At 51.3% G+C, this 27,911-nt stretch overlaps 1 protein-coding gene across 2 annotated transcripts in view; it reads right to left on the reverse strand.

Moving 5' to 3' along the window:
* Positions 1–10,530: 10,530 nt before the first annotated feature.
* Positions 10,531–27,911, reverse strand: part of LOC142579737 (uncharacterized) — a 38,002-nt gene continuing 20,621 nt past the window's right edge. For both annotated transcript variants that reach the window (XM_075690251.1, XM_075690252.1), the window contains 5 exons: positions 26,461–26,525; positions 22,973–23,207; positions 16,577–16,846; positions 14,825–15,152; positions 10,531–11,130 (listed from right to left, as the gene is read on the reverse strand). In XM_075690251.1, coding sequence (XP_075546366.1) covers positions 10,844–11,130; positions 14,825–15,152; positions 16,577–16,846; positions 22,973–23,207; positions 26,461–26,525 — 1,185 coding nt within the window. In that variant the 3' untranslated portion in view covers positions 10,531–10,843. The remainder of the gene's footprint in view (positions 11,131–14,824; positions 15,153–16,576; positions 16,847–22,972; positions 23,208–26,460; positions 26,526–27,911) is intronic.

Genomic DNA, 27,911 nt, shown 5'->3' on the forward strand with positions numbered 1-27,911 from the left:
TTACGTGTAGAAAGACACAGGTGAAAGAGGCTATTTACACTGGAGCCAGACAGCCAGGCCGACACTCGCCCGCGCCAAGGCACAGACCAACTTCATCGTCGTTCTCGCGGCGGCTCGTCTCTTGAGTATCTCCCGATAATATCGCAATACTACCCCCCGGCGGCAAAAGCGCCGTCACGGTGCTGTTAAATATCCAAGGCGCGTGGAGAGTTGTAGGGCTTGAGTCGGGCGACGTGGGCAATGTCACTGGTTGTCACAGCGGAGGACGTAGTGGGCGTGGCTAGAACGATTTCATAGGTGACATCGGTCACTTGGCGGAGCACGCGATATGGGCCTGTATAACAAAAAAAAAGCAGTTTCTCACACAGGCCAATTTTAACCGATGGTGACCAAAGCAACACGAGGGTGCCGGGCACAAAATGGACATCACGGTGACGGAGGTCGTAGCGTCGCTTCTGTTTGTCTTGAGACACTTGTAGACGAACGCGCGCAAGTTGACGAGCATGGTCAGCACGGGCGACTGCATCACGGGCATAAGCGCTAGTTGAAGCTGTGGTGGACGGAAGCACGGTGTCTAGTAGTAGCGTCGGTTCTCGGCCATACAAGAGGTAAAACGGGGAAAAGCCAGCAGTTTCGAGACGGGAAAAGTTGTACGCAAAGGTAATGTACGGTAGAGCCAGGTCCCAGTCACGGTGGTCGTCTGAAACGTATTTCCATAGCATGTCTGTAAGGGTGCGGTTCAAACGCTCAGTGAGGCCGTTCGTTTGAGGGTGGTAGGAGGTGGTCAATTTATGCTGTACTGAGCAGGCACGCATGATTTCGTCAATGACTGGCCAAGAACGTGCGGCCGTGGTCTGTTAGTAATTGACGCGGAGCACCATGAATCAAAATGATATCACGTAGAAGGAAGTCCGCAACATCAGTTGCGCAACTCGTCGGAAGAGCGCGGGTTACGGCGTAGTGTGTCGCGTATTCAGCCGCGACTGCAACCCACTTGTTTCCTGATGTAGATTCCGGAAATGGGCCGAGAAGGTCTAAGCCAACACGATGGAAGGGCTCGGCAGGGATGTCGAGCGGCTGCAGGTAACCAGCGGGGAGCTTGGAAGGCTTCTTGAGTCGGTGGCAAAGTTCTCAAGCGGCGACGTAACGCCGTACGGAACGGGCAAGGCCCGGCCAGAAAAATCACCGACGTACACGGTCATCGGTTCGAGATGGGCCGAGGTGTCCTGCCGTTGGTGCATCGTGAAGCTCTTATAGAACGGTTGAGCGGAGGTGTTTAAGTATGACAAGTAGGAACTCAGAACCGTCCGGATGAAGGTTACGACGGTACAGAGTACCGTCGCGGAGGACGGAGAGGCGTAGAGTGGCATCGGCCGGAGAGTGTTCAAAATGGTCGATGAGTGCTCTGATGTAGGGGTCACGACGTTGCTCTTCGGCGAACAATACGGGTTACGTCGTCACAGGTGCTGGCCTGACGCGGTCGACCCTCACATGTCGACGTAGCAGCAGTGTTGGGTAACCGCGTGATGTGGTGTGTTGTTGAAGGCGACGGCATTCTTTTATGATGGCGTGCCGAAAACAAGCAAATTGAAAGCGTCGTCGGCGATGCCTTTTAGAACATGTGACACTTTATCTGCTTCAGACATAGCATCTTCAGCTTTGCGGCATAGAGCCACGACGTCGAGGATGTATGAAACGTATGGCTCTGTAGACGTCTGAACACGAGACGCAAGAGCCTTTCTCGCGGCAACCTTGTGGCCAATGGGGACGCCGAACAGTTCCCGTAGCTTTTCTTTGAAACTGTCCCAAATGGTTATCTCGTCGTCATGCGTTTGATACCACACGCGTGGGCTGCCGCCGAGATAAAAGATGACATTGGCGAGCATAATCGTTGGGTCCCACCTGTTATTGACACTGGCGTGTTCATAGAGCTTGATCCAGTCGTCAACGTCCTGTCCCTCCAGGCCAGAGAACAAACCAGGGTCGCGATTTTGGGCAACCGTGACGATTGGAGCAGTTGGACAAGCCGAAGCCGTTGCAGAGGCGATCTCGTCACCGGGAAGCATGGTGACAAGTTCGATGCACCGACCACTTCGGAGTACCGTGGTGAGGACGGGGATCGCTAACCTCCACCAGAGTGTTACGCGTAAGAAGACACAGATGAAAAAGGCTATTTACAGGCTATTTGCACTGGAGCCAGGCAGCCAGGCCGACACTCGTCCGCGCTAAGGCACAGACCAACTTCATCATCGTTCTCGCGACGGCTCGTCTCTTGAGTATTAACCTACAATATTGTAATCATGTTATATATATATATATATATATATATATATATATATATATATATATATATATATATATGCGCTCTAACTATATATAGTGTCAGTTGCACTTCGTTCCTCGAAAAGGCAGGACGTGTGTCGAGTGAGCTTCTGAACAACACTTTGCAATGTTGTGACCGCGGTCTGAATCGTGGATACGGGACCTCGCAGAAGTTGATTTCTGTCGAATTCACCGCTAATTCGGCAAGGAAACATTTGTCTCAGGCGAACAGCTGTCTCTAGCTCTATCCTCCGTTTTCGCGGTGGTCGGGCTTTCACCTCCGATGCAAAGGCACATTTGCAGAAAGGCACGTGCTCTCCACGCAGCCGAGTTTGGAGACGCGCTCGTTGCCGAACGCAAACTACTATAGCTCTCAGACGCACGCGCTCTGGGCGCGAGAGCTTTGGGATGTCCGAATGGTCGACACGTTCAGGCACTGTGGCGGAGTGCTCAAGAAGGAGAGCCCTCCAATCCTCCCCCTCACTCTCTCCCCAGTGACGTTTGCGAGAGAGGAGGATGACAGTCGCCTTCCTTGCCGGCGCTCACACAGCTGGATACAACACAGACACAGACACAGACAGACAGACAGACAGACAGACAGACAGACAGACAGACAGACAGACAGACAGACAGACAGACAGACAGACAGACAGACAGACAGACAGACAGACAGACAGACAGACAGACAGACAGACAGACAGACAGACAGACAGACAGACAGACAGACAGACAGACAGACAGACAGACAGACAGACAGACAGACGGACGGACAGACGGACGGACGGACGGACGGACGGACGGACGGACGGACGGACGGACAGCGAACTTTATTTGATCCTGAGGAGCTTCAGCGGGGGCCCTATCGGGGACCCCCAGAAGCCGCTGGCCGCGTCCAAGTCGGGGCAGGAATACCGTGATGTTCCGCCCTTTCTTGGGCCCTCTGGATTGCCTCTAGTTGTGTCTGGAGCGATGGGCTCCGGAGTGCCTCTTCCCAGTCGGCTTCGTTGGATAGAGGGCCGTTAGGTAACGCGGAGCATTGCCAGAGCATGTGCGCTAAGGTACAATAAATGTCATTACAGTCCGGACAGCTTGAATCGACGTCTGTGTAGATACGGCTGAGAAAGCCCAGCGAGGGGAATGAGCCCGCCTGGAGCATTCTAAGTGAAACTGATTGAGACCTGTCTAACTTCGGGTGAGGAAGAGGATAGGCCCTCCTACTAAGCCGATAATGAGATGTTATCTCGTGAAAAGTGAAGAACGGATCGTTCTGCTTGATTTAATCCTGTCCCCATAAGGCTGGATACAACACAGACTTCAGTTTTATGCACGCATAGGATGACACAGACGCGTGCGTCGCTGCGCTCTTTGCGTCGCAGGGTGCGCGCGCTTATCGCGGGTGGCTTCCCCACAGTAAGACCACCTTTGAGGAGAAGCACGCTTTACGCGTTTTCCTTCGGTTTCGCGTGCGGTGTTCTGTCAGAAAACTAGAAATTCGGCAGAACTCATCTCTCGATGAATGTCTACGCTGATGCGATTATAAATGAAGCAAAGTACCGGTGCATGGTACTGCCACCGCAGAGACGCGTCATGGATTGGACTTGGACGTCCAATATATATATATATATATATATATATATATATATATATATATATATATATATATATATATATATATATATATATATATATATATTGACGCGTGTATTCTACTTAGAAGACAAACGGACTCCGTCTAGTGGGCGGCTGGGATTGAGTGACGACGTAGAAGACGTGCCTCGGTTCCGTTTGTTATTGAACAGGTTGTCCTGTTGTTCTTGAACGTCTCCCTGTCTTCTGTCCGCATTGTACCGCGACACTGGTGGAGGTGCTGGGTACTGAGTTCGCCTGATGCTCCGGAGTCGTTCATCTAGCCCGGAGGCATTGTCACCAGTTACGACACCCGTGCATCGCTTTGGTCGTGACTGCTAGGCCTTGCCCCGGAGTTTTCCCCCTCTTCAACCACCTCTCTCCGGCAGCTGCACACATCTCGCAATGGCCGAAACCAGCTCACCGCAAGCACCCCAAAGCAGCCGGTTTCCCAGTCCACAACAGGTAACCGTTCTGCATTCACTGGTTCCCGATCGCTATCGCGGTGCAGTCTTCGAAGACATTGAAGACTGGCTTGACAAGTGTGAACACGTCGCACAGATTAACCGGTGGACTGAGCAGCAAAAGCTTTCCCACGTTTATTTCGCCCTTGACGACAGTGGCCGTACTTGGTACGAGAACCGTGAAGCTAGCCTGACGACATGGAATGACTTTCGGCAGATCACGGATACTTTTGCAAGTGCCGACCGACGCGAACGCGCCCAGCAAATGATGGAGCAACGGGTGCAACAACTTAATGAATCGGTCACAATGTTCGCCGAGGACATGGCCCGCCTCTTTTGTAGAGCCGACCCGAACACGACCAAAGATAGGAAGTTGCGCTACCTCATGCGAGGAGTGAAAGAACAGTTGTTCGCAGGGCTTGTGCGGAATCCACCAGTCACCGTCGCTGACTTTATCAAAGAGGCTACGGCTATTGAGCGGGCCCTTCATCAACGGTGCAGGCAGTACGATCGACTGTCCACCAGCACTGCAATCAATGCCGCCGCAGGGACTGCCGAGTATCAGAATTCCTTGCGTGAATTGATCAGAAAGCTTGTCAGAGAGGAAGTGTAAAAGATTCTGACACAGACATTGGATAGACCCGTAGCGTCAATCTCTGAAGTGGTGCGCGACGAAATCAGGCAGGCGTTCCCGCCAGCCGATATTCAAGATCACCAGCGTTCCATGACTTACGCCGCCGCTGTCCGATGTCCACCACCCGTCACCACCACACCGCCGTACCACACCAGCCTCCAACAGCCACTCCTTGGTCGCCGCCGCAAGAGGATGCTTCGAGGCGCGCACCCGTTATGCCGCTGCAGTCGCACCAGCGGCCGTCGTTCGCCGCCCCTTGGTCAACGCCGCAGAACGACGCTACGGGATGGCCGCAATTTCGGAGAACCGACGTATGGCGCACCGTCGATAGGCGACCACTTTGTTTTCACTGCGGAGGCGCCGGCCATATTTTGCGTCATTTCTGGCATCGCGACACGTCATTTCGACCTCATCGTCCGTGTTCCTATGGTCGACGTGCAAATGACGATTCCGTGCTACGCCGCGACGACGCTACTTTTCGGGAACCTTCAATAGCGCACCCGAATGACGAATCCGTGCCTAATGATAGGTCCGATTTCGGCCGTCGGTCGCGTTCTCCAACCCCTCCACGTTAGATGGCTTCACCTACTGGACGTACTTTTGCTGACCTCCGAGGACGAAGGTCGCCCAGCCCACGCCGGGGAAACTGAAGCGGCAACATCTGGGGGTAAGGTTGCAGGCCCGCCGCAAGTCAATAAAAAGCCCCCAACACTCCCACTGCAGAACGCTGTGAAGCCGATAAACACCGAAGAAATTGTGAGCGCCGACATTGATGTTTTGGTGGACGGACAGCCAGTGACAGCGTTAGTCGACACTGGTGCCGACTTCTCTATAATGAGTCAAGAACTCGTCTTCCGCCTGAAGAAAGTAAGGACGCCATGGTCGGGACCTCACATAAGGACGGCAGGCGGCCAATTACTGATGTCTACTGGAAGATGTACTTCTAGAATTAATATCGGGGATTCTTCTTTCGTGGCCGATTTCATCATTCTGCCTGTGTGCTGTAAAGATTTGATTATTGGAATGGATTTTCTGAAAGAATATCGCGCCGTAATTAATATCCCGGATCGCATGGTGGCGTTTTATATGGGTCCTGGTTTAGCCTATTGCTTAACGCCGCAACACCACTCCTTTCGTCTAACTGAAAACGACGTTGACATCCCACCTCGATCGTGCGCTCTTGTTTCGGTAGCATGTGACGTACCGTTTCATTGCGAAGGCGTTGCCGACCAATTAACCACGTTGTTGTTCACTCACGGTATCTCGGTTGCACGAGGAATCGTAAATGTCACCGATGGGCGCACGTACCTGTTGCTAACCAATTTTAGCACAGAGCGACGGTACCTTCCAAAGGGCACGGCTGTGACTTATTTTGTTGGTGTTGCGGATGTTCGTGGCTGCTGTTCACTACTCGAAGAAGCGCCTACGCAAGACCCAGCTTCTGCACTTGACGTCAGCACTGCTTTGCCGCAGCACGAATGAAAGCAGCTCCTCACACTATTGTCCAAGTTCAATTACTGCTTTGCGTCGACGTCCAGTGTTGGACGGACGCCTCTAACAAAGCATTGGATAATTACAAAGGATACGGCAAGACCAATTCTCCAAAATCCTTATTGTGTGGCTCCCAGGGAATGTGAAGCCATACAACAAGTTGCAAAAATGCTGGAAGACGACGTGATCCAACCATCAATGAGTCCCTGGGCATCTCGTGTAGTTCTAGTCAAGAAAAAGGACGGCAGCTTGCGTTTCTGTGTGGACTGCCGAAAACTAAATCAGGTGACAAAGAAAGACGTATACCCTCTTCCCCGTATAGACGATTCACTCGACAGGTTTCGACACGCGTGTTACTTCTCCTCATTGCATTTAAAAAGCGGATATTGGCAAATCGAGGTAGACCCGAGAGACCGTGAAAAAACTGATTTTGAGACACCAGACGGCCTATACGAATATAAGGCCTTGCCTTTCGGCTTACGCTCTGTCCCTGCTACGTTTCAACGCCTCATGGACACTGTGCTTTCAGGCCTGAAGTGGAAAACTTGCTTAGTGTACCTCGACGACGTCATCGTGTTCTTCGCAACAGTTGAACATCTCGAACGGCTTGAAGTGGTTCTGCAGCCCATCCGGTCCGCCGACCTTACCCTGAAACCGGAGAAATTCCACTTTGGCTTTGCGGAACAGTTTCTCGGTCACGTCGTCAGCCACGCAGGTGTCCGCCTGGATCCCGAAAAAAGTGCCGCCGTCGCAGTTTTCTGTACCATCCTAAATAGGCTGTCAGGCGCTTCCTCGGCCTCTGTGCCTATTACCGGCGGTTTATTGCAGACTTTGCTCGTACTGCGTCGTCGTTAAGTCGCCTGACGAGAGACGACGTTGCTTTTGTATGGGGCGACGAAGAGCAAGGTGCATTCAACAACTTGTGGGAACGTCTCCAGACGCCTCCAGTGCTTGCTCACTTTGATGAGACCGCTCCTACATTGCTCCACACTGATGCAAGCAATGTTGGCCTGGGAGCTGTTCTTGTGCAGCAGCAGGAGGGCACAGAAAGAGCACTTTCCTATGCAAGTAGAACACTCTCACGCACAGAGGCTAATTACTCCACGACTGAGAAAGAATGCCTCGCCGTAGTATGGGCGGTTATAAAATTTTGCCCATATTTGTATGGCCGCCGCTTCACAGTTATCAGCGACTACCATTCACTGTGTTGGTTGACAAACCTTAAAGATCCTTCGGGACGACTGGAGCGTTGGAGCCTATGGTTGCAAGAGTTTGACATGACTATCAAGTACAAGTCGGGGAAACGACATACGGATGCTGACTGCCTGTCTCGATCGCCGATGGAATCGTCTGCTCCATCCGAAGAAGAATTGTCATTTTTTTTGTGTTCTGGATACATCCACTCTCGGGCAACAACAATCGGACGACCCTGAGTTGCTTGAACTCATCAATTACGTAGGGGGCAGATCTGAGAAACCGCCAAGAGTTTTCGCTAGAGGGCTGTTGTCGTACCCGGTCGAACTTTTTTTCGACCGGGTCCCCCTATCTGCTCGTCATTCCTGCAGCTCTTCGTACGGAAGTACTTGAAGCCTGTCACAACGAGGTGACTTCTGGTCACTTAGGCTACACGAGAACGCTGGCCAGAGTGCAGCAGAGGTACTACTGGCCGAGACTTATCACCACCGTGAAACATCACGTTCGCACTTGCCTCGACTGCCAGAGGCGCAAGTCGCCTCCGTCGAAACCAGCCGGCCTCCTACAACCCGTCCAGGTTCCTCGAAGACCATTTGACCAAATCGGAATAGATATATTGGGCCAACTTCCTACTTCTACTGCAGGGAATCGCTTTGTTATCGTCGCAACCGACAATCTCACACGTTACGCTGAAACGAAAGCAATTCAGAGAAGTACAGCAGCCGAGCTGGCGCGCTTTTTCATTGAGCATGTGATGCGACACGGCGCACCAACTGTCGTAATAACAGACCGAGGAACCGCATTCACGGCTGCACTTTTATATCACGTCTTGCTGCTAAGTGGAACGTCTCATCGGAAGTCAACGGCCTACCATCCACAAACCGACGGATTAACAGAACGTCTAAACAAAACAATTGAAGACATACTCTCCATGTACGTGGATGTTGAACAGAAAAATTGGGACAACATCCTACCTTATATCACCTCTGCATATAACACGGCGAAACAAGAGACAACGCGCATGATTCCGTTCACTCTTATTCACGGACGGGATGTACGAACGATGTTGGATGCAATGCTTCCACACGAATTTGACGACACTGATACGGACGCCGATGTGTTTACGCAACGCGCAGAAGAGGCTCGGCAGCTCGCACGCTTGCGGATCTGCCAGCAACAAGACTACGACGCAGGGCGCTGTGATCTTAACCGTCGAATGGTCATCTATGACGTCGGCGACATAGTGTGGGTTTGGACACCCATACGGAAACTAGACCCCTCCGAGAAGCTGTTAAGACGATACTTCGGACCATATCGAGTATTGCGCCGACTCAGTGATGTCACGTACGAGGTCGTCCCCGATAGTCCCAGTTGCACGCGGCGCCGCACGCATTGTCCTGAACTTGTGCACGTTGTCCGCATGAAGCCGTATGTGAGCGAATAACTATGCGAGAGAGCCTTACTTCCACAAGTGACATTTCTGGTTTAGCATCGGGGCGATGCTCTTTTAGGTAGGGTCAAATGACGCGGGTATTCTATTTAGAAGGCAACGACGATGGGGGCATTAACGGACTCCGTCTAGTGGGTGGCTAGGATTGGGTGAGAACGAAGAAGACGTGCCTCGGTTCCGTTTGTTTTTGAACAGGTCGTCCTGTTCTTGAACGTCTCCCTGTCTTCTGTCCGCGTTGTGCCGCGACAATATATGTATATATTTTTAGTTAACTTGGACCAAGAGTTTAAAAACCCAAGAGCTCTAGAGAAATCGTACCGACTGCATAGTAGCCGTAGTCGTGTGTATTTACAGCCAGTATTCTTTTAATCGCGAAGTATTCAATAATTGTTTTTAACTAGTGAACTTTAAACAGTCATTGTAACGGTGTTTGGTTCTTCAATTATTCGTGTGTCGGCGACCACCGTGCAATCTCGACGCCCTTCTGAATACGGGAGCCAAGTTGCAGCTGATATTGCACGCCACTGCATAGTGCTCAGCGAAGATTGAAACGCGAAGCGAATGGCTGCCAGAGGTTTTTTTTTTTTTTTCTCTCGCCACCAGTACGTGCGCGCTGGGTGAACGCTGAGGGGGGTCGCTCACAATGCGCCCAAAAATTGCTCTCGCTTTCATGCGATGGAAAACTGCGCATCAGCTCGGCGCGTCTCCAGCGCCCACTGGTGGCACAACAAGCGCCGGCAAACATGCACACCGAGTATCTCATTTGAATCGCTGAGCATCGTACCCCAGCACTATGGCGTTTACTCCGGTATGTGCGGTAATGCTTGTATATATAACCGACTGATTTGATCCGCTCGAATTCGACGATCGACAGTGCTCGACGGTATCGTTGCGATTTTCGAGTGGTGCCCGTATTTCGGGGCACAAGTTTGTCAATAAAGAGTTAGATTCTTAAGTCACACTTCCGGCAACGTCGGCTTCTTCACCGTCACTACAACGTGACACTACAAATTATATATTACACGCTTTTAACAAAGACGGCCATAGTGACGCACAAAAAATACAGTATACGGTTTCATGCTTTACAAAGTGTAAACCACGACCCTCATGCGGTTCGTGCCATTTAAAAAGAATGTTTATATAAAAACGCCTTCGTGCGACATCAACTTGCACGTCGCACAAAACGGTAAAAACGTGTACTATAGACACCCGCGGAGCTTAATTGTCAACATGCCCAGCACGCGTTAACAAAGGCAGTATCTTAAAACAGCTTCGTAGTATTCTTCTACAAGTTATGAGGAAATGTCTCAATTAAAACTAATTACGAAATGAAACAAGAACACTAGTAGGCAGAGAAAATGCATCTTTTAAGTAACAAAGAAATAGTTCGCCGGTTATTGGTGTAAACGTGTTTTTTTTTTTACATAAATACTATGTACATGTGCTTTCAGTATCAACAAAATAAATAAAACGTTCGTCGATCGGTGAGTAAGCGAACACACTAGCAGTTCTCTATACACATAGACCTTTCAACAGTTACTTTTGGGATTAGTCGTTTGAACGAACGTACACGCGCGATTGTTGGACGCGAACAGTGTAGTTATACACTTATATAAATGCTCTCCCGAAGAAAAGCTCGCAGAACTAGCGGGGACACGTGCTTCACGGTGTCGACGCTGCGGCGGCAGACGCGTAGAAGGCTCCGCCATGCGGCGTGGTGGAGAACGACGCAGTGACGGCTGTAGGCGCCGCGGAGGGCGCTGCGTTCGGGCCGACGCACGGGTCCGCGACGTCGAGCTCGGACTCGTCCTGACACGGCGCCGCCACGTTGGGGAAGTTACTGCTGGCGGTGGTGGTAGTGGTCGTCGTCGTTGCGGTCTGCACGCCCATGTCTTGCTTGGCCTGCTGCTGTTGGTGATGCTGCTGCAACTGCTGGACGTGGTCGAGGGCTGCGGTGGCGGAAGAAACGAAATCGTCCCGCCGTATGTTAGAATGTACGGGCGTTGCCATTTTGATAGCCGTCAGAGTGTGACCGCTTGCAGTGCCGGTCTCTCTTTCTCTCTCTCTCTCTCTCACACACACACACACACACACACACACACACACACACACACACACACACACACACACACACACACACACACACACACACACACACACACACACACACACACACACACACACACACACACACACACACTCTCACTCCCACCCACACACACTCTCCCACCCACACACACTCTCCCACCCACACACACACGCGCACACTCTCCCACCCACACACACACGCGTACACTCTCCCACCCACACACACGCGTACACGCTCCCACCCACACACACGCGTACACGCTCCCACCCACACACACACGCGCACACTCTCCCACACACACACACACACACGCGCGCGCACTCCCCCCCTCCCACACACCCACACACACACACAATTAGGGGTGTGCGAATAGTCGAGAATTTCGAATAGGGAATCCTACGCACGAATAGCTTACTACTAGCTTAAACGGTCGAGTGTGCGCTATCAAATATGAAATTCCGGCAAAAGTCAGATAAATTTCATTCTGGCAGCCACGATAGACATAAAATGCGGGAATTTAATCAGTGGAGCACTAGAAACATCGCTCAGGGAGCCAGAAGTTTCCTTCTAAACCGCGTTCGTTCGCACTTTCCCAAGAATCCTCGGTGTGCGCTAACAATCTGCTTATGTGTTTCGAATGCTCCCCTTCAGACTTCCAACAAACAACGCTTCGTAACAGGAAATGTTATGACAGAAACTTTCTAACTTTGTGAATATATGCTACAAGCTATGAACATCGCTTTATATTTTTCGTGAAAGCGGCCGTTTTTCACTCGAAAAGTGTTCGATTTTCGGTTACATCCTGCAAACTATTCAATTCGTATTTGACTCAGCCTCAAAAATTACTATTCGCAAACTCCAACACGTAACCAACGTGATTAAGAAGACCGTGGAGGATAGCCTTCCCGAAGGGACGCTAGTTCTTCAGGAGAGAGCTGTTTCTACTCAACCTGAAGTAATTCTGCAGTGTACACTGATCTATTAAGCGAGTGATGAAGTTTAGCGTGTAATGCCAAACGCCACCACTCGCTTGATCTGTAGTGGATCATTGGATACGAAATAAACATGGCGGAATGATATAATTACTCTATACACACCTCTGGTCCTTACAATCAACTCGATACACACCTCTAATAATAAACTGAAACTGAACTGAAACTGATCTCACTTCGTGGCGTCGCATACCTGCTCAAGATACGTGCAACTCTGCGGTACGTTTATGGCCGCACTTTTGAAGGAGATACGCTCGGGCGGAACAAGTAAAATTAAATGGCGGGGTTTTACGTGCCGAAACCACGATCTGATGAGGGGTGCCGTACAGTGGGGGAGGACTACAGAATAATTCTGACCGCCCTTTAAAGTGCATCCAATGCTCGGTACACGAGCGTTCTTTTGCATTTAGCCCTTATCGGAATGACGCTGCTACGGAGGGTATCGAACCATGGACCTCGTGTACACGTAGTACAGGGCAACGCCATAGATAAGCTAGTGCTGCGGCTGATTTGCAGAAGCAAAGACGACGAACGTGTCGCTGACACTCGCTGCCTGAAGGGGCGCCGCGACTTTCGGAAGGTTCGAAGAAACACCTATTCACGCCATCATCTGGAGCTTAATTTGTGCTAACCAATTCTTGGTCATTTCTCCGAAGTGGATATGTGTCACCAACACTATAGGGGGCTATCTATGCAGCTATTACTACTTTTCAAGACGGAGTATGGCAGCGCACACTTCGGAACAACGACGTAACACAGAACGAACAAACACGAGCGCTGTGCCGAAGCTGCAATTTTCGAGACGGTCAGTGCCTCGAGAAAACTTTTGCAACTGCGACCAGAGACAATAGCATGCTACCTCATCTACCGCCCTTCTTTCGATGATGATATCATCTTTAAGCCGACTGGACGTTCGGAGAAAGGATTGGGACCACGGACTCGACCACCGTCCACACAGAACGCCACGAGAAAAGGCCACATGCTGCACTGTCGATGTGCTATTCTTATTCCTTTCCTTCTTCAACATCCCTCAGTGTAGGGTAGCAAACAAGATGCAGCCTGGTTAACCCGTCTTTCCTTCTCTCTCTCTCTCTCTCTCTCTCACACACACACACGCAAACATACAACTTGCTTGTAGTACGGGTAGCTGAAGCTGGTGTATCGGAGGAATAAACTCTGTACGCGTATAGTTTCGGAATTGCTATATCTGACTGTCCAGGCCTGTCTCAAAAACACAGGCTTGAGAGCACTAATCAGGGCACGATTGCGGCACGTCCCGTGTAGTCCCACGCAAAGTTCCATAACTGTGTACAGGAACAAAAATGAAAACAGACTAAATTAATCGTTGAAGCTGAAAGAAGAGATAAGCTCGGCATATAGGATGTGTATCAAGGAAAGAGTTCAGTTCTTCCTTGCTTAGTACGCGCATGCCTCGTGCGATAGTTTTGGGCATATAAACCCGTGTTAGGCTTCCAATAAACGATCACTGAAAGTTGGCGCTTGTATGCATACTTGCTTATACTGTCTGTCCTTGCGTAGAGTCTTCTTTTCGCTAAATCTTGGCTTTCGGCGCAAAGATCGAAACACAAGAAACGAAACACAGACGGCGACAACGCAATGTGCTACTTCCACCTGGCCATTTCCGAAACAACGAACAGCCTCTAAGTTGTGTCACGAGCACAGGCAATTGAGGCAAGACACAAACCTACAGGAAATGCTATCACGTGCGCGTAATACATTCCCGAAATAAAAAAAAAGAAGTTGGAAGTATAGCGCACTGCATGCATTCTCGCCGTCATTGGGTTTCGTCTTTGTGTGCGCCGAGAGCTACAGGATGTACGAACCGCGGCCAACACGCCGTACTACACTCAAGGAAGTTTACCTCCAGCTCCGCCTCGACAAGCGCCTCTACCCTCCCCCTTATCCATCGCTCACAGTGCCGGAGGCTCGCCTTCTGCGGCACATCCAAATGAACGCACTGATTACCCCTTCCCGTCTCTTTCTCTATCGCTATCGCTCCGACCCCTGCTGCCCCTCTACTTATGCAGACCTATCCCATTGCCTGTTCTAGTGTCCGGTTGCTCAGCAATCAGATTCCTATCCTCCCCTTTCCATCACCACCTGGCTCGACTAGCTTGGCGCTGAAGGGAAAGAAGAGCAGCGTCGACTGGCCGCCCAGGCGGTCGATATGCTCGGCCTGTAATTTTGGGCTGAATGAAAGTCTACTACTACTACTACTACTACTAGTACTACTACTACTAGAAAGTTAAAGTATGGGGTTTTACGTGCCAAAACCGCTTTCTGATTATGAGGCACGCCGAAGTGGAGGACTCCGGAAATTCCGACCGCCTGGGGTTCTTTAACGTCCACCTTAATCTAAGTACACGGGTGTTTTCGCATTTCGCCCCCATTGAAATGCGGCCGCCGTAGCCGGGATTCGATCCCGCGACCTCGTGCTCAGCAGCCCAACACCACAGCCACTGAGCAACCACGGCGGGTTACTACTACTACTAGTAGTAGTGGACTGTACTTCTCTGCGCTTAACACTGGAAGAACGTTTACCGGAGGAGGCGACGGCCTGCGGCCTGACCACGCTGTTTCGGGCGAGCGCGAGCCAATGGAGGCAGTTGGAGGGCAGCAGGTCGTAGTTGAGGCGAAACAGCTGCTGCGGGGTCGCCGCGCTCGGCGCGCCGCCGCGCGTCCAGCACTCCTGGAGGGCGTGCGCGGCCACGGCAACCGCGGCTGCCGACGAGGAGCCCCCGAACGGCGGCAGCGAGGGCCGGGGTTCCGCGGCAAGCAGCCCGCCGTTGCCTCGGCCGCCGGCAAAGTCGGACAGCGGGGGCCTGGGCTGGGAGATGACGCCGCTGTGATGCACCAGCGACGATAGGGTCTGCGAGCGAGCGAGCGAGCGAGCGAGAGAGAGAGAGAGAGAGAGAGAGAGAGAGAGAGAGAGAGAGAGAGAGAGAGAGAGAGTTGTACAGTCGCACCAGCAAACGTCTAGGGACCCACGAAACCAGCTAAATTTCCCTCATATAACACAGCCGTCGAAACCTGGAATTGACTCAATGCACTGCAGTGGTCAAACGTAAGTTGCACCACTTGCTGTCAAGTCTGCAGACTCTGCACCGTCCCATACAGGCTGCGAAGAAAAAATATATTATCGCGGCATCTGCGGTCTCCAGGCTTTTCATGCCCAGGAATTTTGAACGCTGCCATTTCGGCAATCTGGTGAACTGCACTGCAATACATCAGCGTACTTTAAAGATAAATATACTTCGAGAGATCTGCCGAGTTTCAACATGTTTCAGTTAGCAACATAAAGAGGGTACTTCCTTCTAACAACACGCGCATTTACAGCACTTACTCGGTAATTAATGCTGGGTTTGTAGCAGCGTTTCGGCTCCGACCAAAACACGTCTGAAAATTAATTAGTTATGCTGGTGCATTACGGTGAAGTTCACCAAATTTCCGGAGGGGCAATGTCTAAAATTCCTGGGCATGTGCTCGCCACTTTAATGAACAACATGTGCCTTTATTTAGGTACATTCGATTCACCCTGCACTTTCGCGAGGCATATTGAAAACCCCATTTCCATTGTTACGGAGCAGTGGGGGCGTGGCGCTGAATACGCAGACGACTCTCAAAGATTTGACGGAACAGGATTCACAGGAAGAGCGCGCGAGTGGTTCGGGCAGCCATCTTGTTTAAATTAAGCGTTACCGAAACTTGTAGTGACCTCTAAACGAGCTTTTGTTTTTTCTTGTGTAATCGCTTCACTAATTCCGCCCCGCGACAACATTGAGCCCGGTTAAATCGAATTGTCCCTTTAATGGAATCAAATAAATTCATATGGTGTTTAACGTCCAGAAACTGCGAAGTGGGTTACGAATGACGCCGTAGTGAGAGAAGTGGGAAAGAAGGCGACTTTTGAATAACTTCTGCCACTCGGGGGTTCTTTTCCGTGCATCTAGACGAACGCACACAAGCGTTCTTGCATTTCGCCCGTATCGGAACGCGGCTAAAAGAAGAAAAAAAAATACTGAAGCCGCGACCTCGCGCTTGACAGCAGAGCGCCATAGCGACCGAGCGAGAAAGGCGGCTTCTTATGCATGGAACACTTTCTGAACACGAAGTCGCAGCGAGAATACACAGCAAAATATACGGCTACATCGAACAAAAATCTTATCCACATTCGATACATCGAACTCCGCGCGGACCCGCTACCCGCGAGTCGATCACCGGAGTCGGCTGTTCCAGACGGGACTCCGCCACCGCGAAACAGGCGCGCCAGAGGGCGCTGTACACACCACGCACCTCCCTGTTCTGGTGCAGCAGGGCACCCAGCTCGAGGTGCGCGCCCGGCGCCAGGCAGCTGTGCGGCTGCCGGGCCGACGAGTGCCAGGAGCCGACCGGCGGCTGCTGCGGCGGCTGGTGGCTGGGCTGCGGCTGAGGGGGCAGCGACTTCCACACGCCGCCGGAGAAGTGGTCGTGCACCACGGTCTTCGCCGACGCGTAGACGGGCCGCAGCGAGGAGGGCGCGTTGCCTCCGCCCACCGACAGGGGGTCCGAGGCAGCGGGCAGTGCCTGCGGCATTCGGTCGCCGAATTCAATCTTCGAGGCTTTTTTTTTTTCTGATCTCGTGAAGACGAAACAATAGAGCTTGCCGCTCTCGAAAGTGAGTTATTATAGAGACAGGGACAAAGCGACAGGGGGAACGGACACGGCGACTGACGTCTGATCGACAGTTTGCCCGGTCCCTTTGAACCTCATGTCCTTGGAAGAGAGAAAAAAAATGGCCTGCCAACCTACCTACTTGACGAATTCACGCTTTGAGTCGCACGAACTTACGCGGTAGAGTGATTCTTTTTGGACAGTAGGGTATAGGAAGAAAAGGGGACGAGTGATGCTTGTTGTGTATCTACTACGAGGACCGTAGGAGCATTGAAAGTTGAGCTAGCCGGCATGAATTCATTGTGGCCAAACAGTACAAGGAAACAAGAAAACGGGGAAGAAGGGACAAGACGTGACTAAAGGACAAGGATGGAGAAGAAAGAAAGAAAGAAAGAAGGAAGGAAGGAAGGAAGGAAGGAAAGCAAGAAAGAAGGCTGAGATGGACTGTGTGGACAACTACAGTCATACAGGGTAGTGGGACACAGGAAAAAAGATGAGGAGTGGGGGAGTTTGGGAAGAAAAGTGACGCAGGCTACGGCTAAAGAGGGGCTCACAGCGAATTATCCGAATACGTAGTATGCACATCTTTAGCTGTGCTCCCTGCGTGGAAATATTTCGCCCCACGCCCATCGCGACACCACGCGCGTCGCGCACTGTGGGCCGGTCCCCTCGCATTAGTTCACGCACACCGGTAATTAAAGAAGACCGCCATATTTCGTTACGATCTCTGCATGGTATCAATTGGCGAACTCACACGTACTGGCTCGCGGCCACCTGTGAACCTGAATCGAAGTGAGTCCCATTGAGTGTCAGTGGGCGCGAGCGAGCTAGCATGAGTGAGTATACAGAGCCAGTCTGCGTGAGTCGAAGTGAGCGAGAGAGAGAGAGAGAGAGAGATAACGTGGGTCTGGATATGAGTGAGTTGAGGCTTCGGTGTTAGGTTAGGTGAAATGACGCCCCGCCTCTTCCACGCAGCTGGTGCATAGTTAACCCGACGTATTGTGGCGCAAAGTCTAAAGCCCGTGCAAAAGGGGAGGAGACAGAAAGAAAGTCAACTTGCAAATGAATTATTGCGACTAAATCGCAAAAGTTTCACTGGTGTCATGTTTTGAGCTGTGAATCCTGCATTCAGGTTGCTCACCTAAAAAAAAATATATGAAAGGTTGCGTGTCTCACCTCGAACAATTTGTTTCAGGAAGCTTAATCGCAATTTTTGTTATCGGCAAGAATTTTCATTTTTATTTTTTAATTAATTCGCTCCTACTCTATACGGAGGTGATGACCAGCAGTGCATCTTCGCTGCAATACACGCCTTGAATGGGGTAGAAACTATGTGCTGAACGCATATTTCTCGACAGAGCTGTTGTAGCAGTGCTTGAGATCTGCCGTGCCTCCATTTACTTCGACAACTGTTCCGGCCCACCACCGACGTGCCGACCGGTTGGCGATATTTCTAGTGCACCCTAACGCGAGTGCCGAATTGGCTGACGCCGCTCACGTGACTCGTCCTGGGAACACCTTCAAGGCGAGGCGCGGACCGGCTTGGGCTCGAAGGCATATTGCCCCGCCTGAAGTCGTGCTGTGCTCGATACAACGTATAGTGATAACATGTCAAAGTGAAGCTCCTTATTCGCCAGCACAGGGGACAATATATTCCTCGTGGCTCGACAAAATTACACGGATAAAAGTTGGTTTTGCCAACGCGAATCTAAATACAGACCTCGTAAAACGTTCTGGAGTTGTGTGGAATAGCGGAGCCGTTAACGAAATTCTCATAATTCCAGTCGATTGTTGAGATACTGCTGGTTCAATACTGTCATCGGTCATATCAGTCTTAACTGGCTGCACCTGTAATGGCCTCCTAACTTTGTATGTGAAAAGCGCATGAAAAAAAAAAACTAAATCGCGAAGTGATTGTTACCAGTATAATCGAAACGCAAGGAGCTGAATTTCGACTTTAAATATGTAAATAGACTTGGCTAAGTCTATGCAATCTTTAACGTGCGAGTCACCGGGATAAATTTGCATTTCAGTCATTGCTTCAGATGCGCAGTTTTACATCGTGCTCTTAAATACATTCGACGGAATGCGCACGGGATATACAGGTTAAACTTAACCGAACCTGAGGTGTAAAACAAATATACATACGGTAGCGACAGAGAAAGGGAAAATTGAGGAAACGGCAGAGAGGTCGGACGGTAATAACAAACAGAACACCTGATGATATGCGGTGTTTTGCGGCGCAAGGGTCATGTATATATGGCCAAAGAGCGCCAGAAGATAGGAGTTAAGTACATGCGTGTCGAGATGTGCGACATTTTACTCACCGTTTTTAGCCAATGCGCGACCTCCTAAAGTGAACTTTCTAGTCACGAAAAGTGAGCCTTTGTCAAAAAGGTTTTTTTTCGAGCGCGCACTTGGAGTCATTAAACATCCACGGTCCTCACGATTACACACCTAAGACATCCCTAAGACACGTCCCTAACGCGCTAAGACATCACTTCATACGCACCTAAGGGCTGTGAAAAACAGTGCTTTGACTTCCAATTAACCACGCGAGAAAACAAACAAGGAGCCCGCACTACAACTCGTTTCGTTATCCAGAGTGAATCTGTTGCAACGACGCGACTGTGATGGCTTGCGGCTGCCGTCGAGAAGCTCCGCCGGTTAAGAAAACCGAGTTCCTTGCACTGCTTCTCCTACGCGCTAAATCTGAGCTGTAACCAAGCGCAGCATTAAGCCCAGATCACACGTACGCTTGCGGACGCGCGCAAGCTCGAGTCCACGCGCCCACGCATGCGCAGACAGTGCTGCACGGCTCGTACGCGTCGAGACGCGGCGCGATGTCGCTCAACAGCTGTTCTCCGATATCGCGCGCTTGGGCTGCCTCGCGTTGGCGAGCCTGGCTATGCAGCTACGGCGCGGTACATTCAACTCGCAGTGAAGCAGATTTAGATGATGCAAGAAAGTACTTCATCTTTCTTTTTTGTGCTGATCCAACTGCTCTAAAGATATAATTACCTTCATAGACATCGAAGGATTTTGAAACATTCAATAGCGAAGTACCAACTGGCGTCTTCCAGGGCATCTATGAGTGAGCCGAGTGAGCGCGCGCTGTCGCGCGTCTTTGTGCTTGTAAACAACCATTCCTCGCGAGGCGCAGCAGGCGCAAGGCGCTAGACGCGCGCGTCCGCAAGCGTTTGTGCGGTCTGGGCTTTTGCGCGTCGCTATTCGCCAAGCATAGTCGGTGTAGTCACTTGCTCAGAAAACCCCCTCCTTGCAAGAAAGCCAACTTCATGGCTGCGCCGCTGAAGCCGGCCGCACCGCCACTTCGCAGTCGGGTGGTGTGCGCGCGTGTGCGTGCGTGCGTGCGCGCGGGCGCGTGTGCGTGCGTGCGCGTGTGCGTGCGTGCGTGCGCGTGCGTGTGTCACGTGCGCCACGTGTATGGCCTCCATAGTCACCATATCACGTGTGCCCCCGAGACACTGAGCCTGGCCGCATCGCCATTTTCGCAGTTTTTTTTTTTCGCCATTTTGCCTCGCCATTTTGCAGGCAGTGGAACCCGGGGGTCGTGCGTACGTGCGTGTGTGTGTGCGTGCGTGTGTGCGTGCGTGTGTGCGTGCGTGTGTGCGTGCGTGTGTGCGTTTTTGAACTTGCTGCGTCCGTTGGTGTTGCTTTGCTGTTGCGATCTTTTAAAAGATCAGTTGGTGCTTTCCAGCGCCAATGAATCACGGCTATGACTGGGTGCTGCACACCAAATTGTTTAAACTAGCCAGAAAATGGCAAGATTCTTTTCGATTTCGTGTGGAATCCGTCTGCGTCGTCCGTCCCCGCCTTCTTCGCTGACTTCATTATTTCTGCGAATTAGTAGCGCTTGTTTTATGGGGAATCCTCGCTTGCCCAAGATGTCTTACATAAAATTTTGAAACGACAGCGTAGCTATCGGCAACGACGTGAAACGAACGAGAGCGCATCCTCGCCGCTGGCTCGAGCGCCTCTCCTGCAGTCAGGAGGAGTGCCTTTACCCGAATAGTATATGGATGCTTAAGCGCGCAAGACTGCGGACCTACGCGCGAACCCGCTATCCTTGGTAGCTTATATGATGTCTACGCAGCACAAACAGGCGCGAACAACTAACGCCGCCTGAATACAGACACGCGCAACCGCCACCCGCCGCTCCCAATCACTGCGAGGCCGACCGGCGGCACTTTTGGTTACTTCATTATTAAGACGACTTGGTGATGTTTTATGGTCCTGCGCATGAGCGCGAACTATCTTGTGACACTTTAGAATTCGTTTTTACTGTCGGTGCGAACGTTATGCTGCAACAGGCTTTCTTCTTTCGCCTCCATAGTAACGCGACTGCCATGGCCGGCAATCGAACCCAGCACTTCTTGCCGAGCAACGCCAGAGCCATGTATAGCCACGCGCGGTGGGCTTCTGGCGAAACTATAGAATGTAACTAAAATTAAATTATGGGATTTTACGGGCCTGGAACCACGACCCGATTATCAGGCACGCCGTAGGTGGGGACTCGGAATTAATCTTGACCACCTGAGGGTTCTTTAACGAGCACGAGAGTTTGCTACAATAAGCGAATGTATATGCTTAGCACAACTGACTATTGGACTAGCTGGTAGCGTATGTAGAGGTTGCGCTGAACGGAAAAAGATTTTCAAGGAAATGAGAAAGAGGCGAGGCAGAAGGGCAAACGCTGCCCTAGCTGTCCGCCTCTTTCCCTGCTATGTTTCCCCTCAGCGCAAAGAAAGTACGCGAACGCGATCACACAACGGTGTATAGACATATCGCCATTTCCACGTTTTCACGGCGCTGGAAACAACCCGTTCGTGGCCCATGGCAAGCCCTTGGAAGCCTCGTGTGTTATCCGTCAGACCCCGCCATTGATGGCAGCCGGTCCCGCACAATCTAGAATGCCATGCTTCAGCCGCGGGTGCGTGGCACAGCCACGAATATGGCGGCGACAGCCGAGCTTTTACTGTGAACGCCAGTTACTAGGTTTAAAAAAAGAACGCAGAAACTCTTCTGGGAGTATGCCTAAGTATGCCGCTTGCTCATTTCCACGCAGCCCGGTGTCATTACCGATGTTATGAAGCTTGATCCGACCCGTATAATACGAGAGCGCTGCGGCGACACTAGAGAGCTTTAGTTTAGGGGACGCAAGCGGCTTGCGTATACGCAAGAACTAGGTGCGACGGTACTGCGCATGCGCAGACGCTTATGTATCGGTCTACGCATGCGCATTACCGGCGCCCCTAATTCTTGCGTACGCAAGCCGCTTGCGTCCCCTAAACTAAATCTCTCTACTAACTGCTGCGGACTACGGCGCAAGGTGAATCAATGACGCAAGCAAACTACTGCAGGTGACGGCGCAATGTGCGCTGATGACGTCCCGATCATTATAAGCCCTTATCGCTCTTTAGCGCCTTATCCATACGCGTCGAACCATTATCAACCTTAATCCGGCGACGCCTGCGTATGGCGCGGCCCTATCTTGAAAGCGATCTCCACGGGGGCAGAATGCGCCGAGTGCTGATAGCTTCGTGTGCGCTGTGTTCTCGCCGCTTAGTTTGCGTTGAAGCGAGAGGCAGCACGAAGGGCCATTCGCTCGCTGCTGCGTGCTCTATCTTGAAAGCGATCGTCTTACGTGACGGACGGAAGGACGGACGACTTTCCTCGTTGGGTAGGCAGACATGCTTACGCATTTGAAAGCGGCGAGTGTGTTCGTTAGTTCGTACCGACTTGGTTGTGCAGTATACGGTCTGCTCTTAAACCGCGGATAAGCCGCCTTTGAGTCTTCCCCCGGAAGGCGCCGGATATTTCTGGTTTGGGTGTCGCGAATTAGCTTATAGCTTATAATGTGTCTTCCAAAACATCCGATGCGTTCTGCTTATACAGCCAGTGTTTGACAACGTCATACGCCGCTACAAACATTCGCTGTTCGGGTTAACTATAACGGTGTCTGCACAGCGCCGAGGTAATCTATGGGTAGTCCCAGCCACCCTCGTAGCGGAAGCTCACCTGCAGGCCGTGGTGCGCAGGTCCCGTGCGCATCAGTCTGCTCGCCGCGGCTGCAGCTGCTGCGGCCTGGTGACTCCCCACACGGAGCTCGAGGAGCCGGCGCCAGTCGGACTGCGGCGTTGTGGGGGTCATGGGGGTCGGCTCGAGGTAGCTGCGCGTAGGGGGGCTGGTGCGACAGCACTCCTGCTGCTGCGGTTGCGGAGGTTGCGGCTGCTGTTGAGCGGGGAAGCGGCCCCTGGCGGCAGTCCCAGGATGAACAGGGAGAGAGGAGGGGAAATGACTCAGAACACACGCTGGAGGGCTAGTTGGACGGCAAAGTTTTTTTATTATTATTATTGGTGCCGGAAAGAGAACGACAGCGAAGAAGGTTGTAGCACTCGAGCAAAGATTGATTAGTCTCTTTACTCGGTGGCTGTCAAAGCTCCAGTGAAAAGCGTGCTGCGTCTTCGTTCTTCAATAGTGTCGCTTTGTCGGTGAAAAAATAAGTGTTCGTATACTTTTAGTACTTCGATCATTTCGCAACGGTGGAAGTCGAGAGTTACGACGGAATTACGTCAAGTCCGGATGGAACATGATGAAACATGACGAGAAACACCGACCGCGAACAATTTAGTGATGCTAAAGCTTTGGCGCCAAGGCGGGAGCCTTGATCACATTAATTACGAATAGGAACTCGGTGTAGAAGCCGGAACTTTAACATTACTACATCATTAGTGGTCCGTGTTAGTCATGCACTTTCATCACCGTTCCACAGCAAGTAGCGCTGGAACCGCTTTCCGGTGCCAACGTTGCCTCCGCATGCGCACGTCAATGCGCAAGCGCAGCGTGACGTTGAGAACGTGCCTGCATGGCGCAGGCTGGCATCGCCAAAAGACGTATTATTGTGCACACCTGGGTCGATTCGCTGCGACTGTTTATAGTAATCAGTCTATTCGGCATCGTCTCCTCATACTTAGTAATTTCTTTCAACGCCCCTTCCGTTCCAAAATTCGCGACTGCCTGCGTGTGGAGTTATTGCCGGCGGCGCTCGTCGGGTGATGCAACGTTTTTAAAATTCAAGGCCGAAAGTCACGAGTTCGTTGCAGAAAGGGCACCAGTGCAGGTCCGGTGGATGAAGCCCTAGCGGGTCGCTGAAACGGGAACAGTAAGCAGGCAACGTTCACAACAACGAAACAAAGGAGAAAACAGAACAGTCATGGTCTCATGCATGCAGGAAAAGCAAACTCCGTGCACGAAGGATAGAAAGAGGGAGCGTGACGTCACCAAGCCAGCCTTCATATAAGCCAACACTCAACGAAGCTACCCCCTTCGTTTTCATCGCTCCCGCGCCTCCAAAAGTCGGCCCAACGCCTGAGCCCTTGCTCGGCGGACTCGGTCAAGTGTGCTTGGTTCGATACGCACTTGTTCGGGTGATCAGCTAACCGCGCTGTGTGCACAGGAAACTTCGAGAGTGTGGCTGCTTGGGCTGGTTTGTGAAACGATCTTTGGACAAGGAAAAATGATCCTTAGCGCGCAAAAACGCAGGAAGGAAAGAAGGCGAAAGGAAGCACGCTCTGTCCTGTCACCTTCCTTCCTTCCTTCCTTCCTTCCTTCCTTCCTTCCTTCCTTCCTTCCTTCCTAGGTTTTGCCCACTCAAATTGATTTTTTCTTTCTCTGAAGAAAACTTCGCTTGTTTGCCCGCACAAAGACAAATTTTCTCGAGTTCTCCGACTATCTCCAATTTCCGACTGCATAAGCCGGACCTCTCACTACGGCATGTAGTGAGAGGTCCGGCTACGACCGGCATGTAGCTTTTCCCGCTGCGAATCAACGTTGTTATACAGCTTATGACTGGGAGTGGTGTTTACGAACGCTTTACCGTACCCTATTAAAAACAATTGTGGGGTTTTACGTACCGAAACCACTTTCTGATTATGACGCACGCCGTAGTGGAGGACTCCGGAAATTTCGACCACCTGCCATGGGTTTCTTTAACGTGCACCTAATATAAGTACACGAGCGCTTTCGTATTTCGCCCCCATTGAAATGCGGCCGTCGTGGCCGGGATTCGATCCCGCGACCTCGTGCTCAGCAGCCCAACACCATAGCCACTGGGCGACCGCGGTGGGTCTCGTACCGTATTGGAATGGCCGACAGCCCGAAGTCCTGTAGGTGCGAGGAAACCATCGAGCACCTGTTGTATGTCCGTCCTCGCTATGACGTCCAACGCCCTTGTATATCCGGACTACTTTAAACCGGCTGAACTGGAGACCATCTGAATGAGTCGAAGGTCTACTCGGACCGCGACCCCACTCCGTCGCTGGCGCAAAAAAAAAAAAAAAGAAAGAAAGAAAAAGCTATCCGTCACTCGTGCACCTGTTGAAGTGCACCGGCCCGTGTGACAGTTTATACTCGTCCTGTGAATCCCTCCTGCGTGCACGGAGCGTTCACTCTCTCCATCTTGCTACCATTCCTTTCCCTTTCCACCAGAGTAGGGTAACAAACGCGAAGCTCCATCTTTGCCATCCTATTGGCCTTTGCTATCATTCCCTCCCCTTCCCGACATGCTTGTACGATTACGGTTTGTTGCAACGTATGCACTTATCGTCTTTGTTGTAACGTGCGAATGCCGCAGCTGCGCTTTGCTGTCGCAGCCGTTGTCTTTTAGGAAGTGCGTGCGCTGCGCGCGGCGGTGGGGCAGCCTCATTAAAGACTACCACGACATGATCACGTAATGTGCCGACTTCTACGTGCTTCGGTTTTATCACGCGACGCTCCCTCCAAGTTTTTTTTTTTTTCTCCCCTTTCTCCATGGCGGAAACAAAGCAAGTATAGTCGAGGCAGGACGCAAAACATGTCGCACGGTGGCGCTGCCTTCAGTTTTGGCGCAATCGAAAGGAACATCCGTTCCCGCGAAGAGCAAGGCCGATGCAGACGCGTGTGGGAGCATCGCCGTGGTTGTGCAAGTCTAACGATAGGAGAGACGGGGGAGACTGTGAGCATGATTAAAACAGTTACGACGAACTCGCCTACCACTCGTTCACTCGATACGACGAAACTAATGCTTGATGCCAAGCTTTTAAAAATATTCGGTAGACGGTTATGGTTAAAGGTTACGGACGGCGAAGCGAACAAGCGAGCAACCCCTCCCCTCCCCCCCCCTTTCTCCCTTTTTTTTCTTTTGTTGAAAACATGTCTTCACAGACAAGACAAACTTTGTCTAGACAAGCAGCACGTTTGCAAACTAGAGTGAATGTCTAAACAATTTGGAGGACCACCACAGATAACGAATAAAGGCGTGCTCGGTGTGGGCCAAGTAGACACACACACACACACACGCACACACACACGCACACACACACACACACACACGCACACACACACACGCACACACACACACACACACACACGCGCGCACGCGCACGCGCACAGACACAGACACACAGCAACGGCCGGAATGCCAAGTTTTGTAACTTCCTTCCGAGATCAACTAATCAGCGCTAGCTCACCTGGACATTTCAGATTTGCGGACGAGCAAGAACTCGCTGGCCAGTGCCGTTCTGTTCATGCGGACCTGAGAAGAGAGAGAGAGAGAGAGAACAGGATAGACGCGCGATATGAATAAATCAGACCTTATGTAACTGCTATAGTACGCAATAACGCATCGAAAGTTCGCCTGGCAATTTTCCTCCCTTAATTCTCTACCACCAAGATGGCTACTCTTAAGAGTCTGGCCACCAACGTAACAGCCCTTTCAAGAAAACCGGTCGGCAGCTTTTAATATCCTCCGCTTTTAGAACGCAGCTGCGAAAATGGTGCAGTATATATAACCACCTTAAAAATTTTGAACAAATAACCGTGTCGACTCGAAAAATATTGTACGCATATCGCTTATCATTCGTATTAACCCAGGAATCTAAATAAAATTTTCCGATAAAGGGACTTTCCATAAATACTAATAAATCTCAATATCTTGTAGCATACTGAACACACGCATTATGAAACATCGTTCCAGCGCACAATCGTACACGGACGAGGAGAGAAGGACAACACGAACGCCGGTTCCGCGTTCAATTGTGCGCTGGAACGATGTTTCATAATGCCAATCACAACCAACTGGCCGAGCTGTCCATACTTAGGGAACACACGCAACGGTGTCGGGACTGTAGACTAAATGTATACGCGCGAATGTTACTTTCGGTCAAAAACACAAGAGCTGTAGGCGAGGCCCCACGCATTTCAGAGTAAACGAGATGTAATGGCGATAGACGAGTACAGCTAAAAAACTCGCAAGTTTCTTCTCATAAATGCACCAGCAACTGCGCAACGTGTTAGTGTCATTTACAATGCGCTGACATCGCGGGATGTGCAAAGATTACTGATTGATCGACAATAACTAGCGGGTGGATTTCGTATTTCCCGCTTAACGCGCTCGTATACTGTTCCACTTAACGAAACTGCCGCGGTCACTGACGTCGCGCAGAGCTTATAGGGCTGCTTCGTATTGAACGGACAACATAACTGCTGTCACAGGTTCACATAATACGCAGCGTAGCTGCGCTACAGGTCACAGATATGGCGCATGTGTGACAGATTAAGGGATTTGTCAGGTTTTTTTTATGTGCACAATTAGTTACCTCGATCGCTCGCTCGGCCCGGGCACGTTGCTCTTCCTGCAAATTATAACGGGGTTTAACGGGAAGGGAGGACTCCGGAATAACTTCGATCACCTAGGGGCTTCTTTCATACGAGCGTTGCTTTTTTTTTCTGCATTCCGCCTCCATCGGAACGCGATCGGGAATCGACCGCGCGACCTTGCGAGCAGCAGCACGATCGAACCTATGTACTCCTGCTTGTCCCTGGCGGCCGCGGCCCTGCAGTCGAACAGCGCGACGGCCGCCAAAATAAAAAATGCCGCAGCCCTAATAGCGACAACGTCTGCGCTCGATCTGTCGTTTCC

This window comes from Dermacentor variabilis, chromosome 4, assembly GCF_050947875.1.
Source record: "Dermacentor variabilis isolate Ectoservices chromosome 4, ASM5094787v1, whole genome shotgun sequence".
NCBI classification, from domain to species: domain Eukaryota; kingdom Metazoa; phylum Arthropoda; class Arachnida; order Ixodida; family Ixodidae; genus Dermacentor; species Dermacentor variabilis.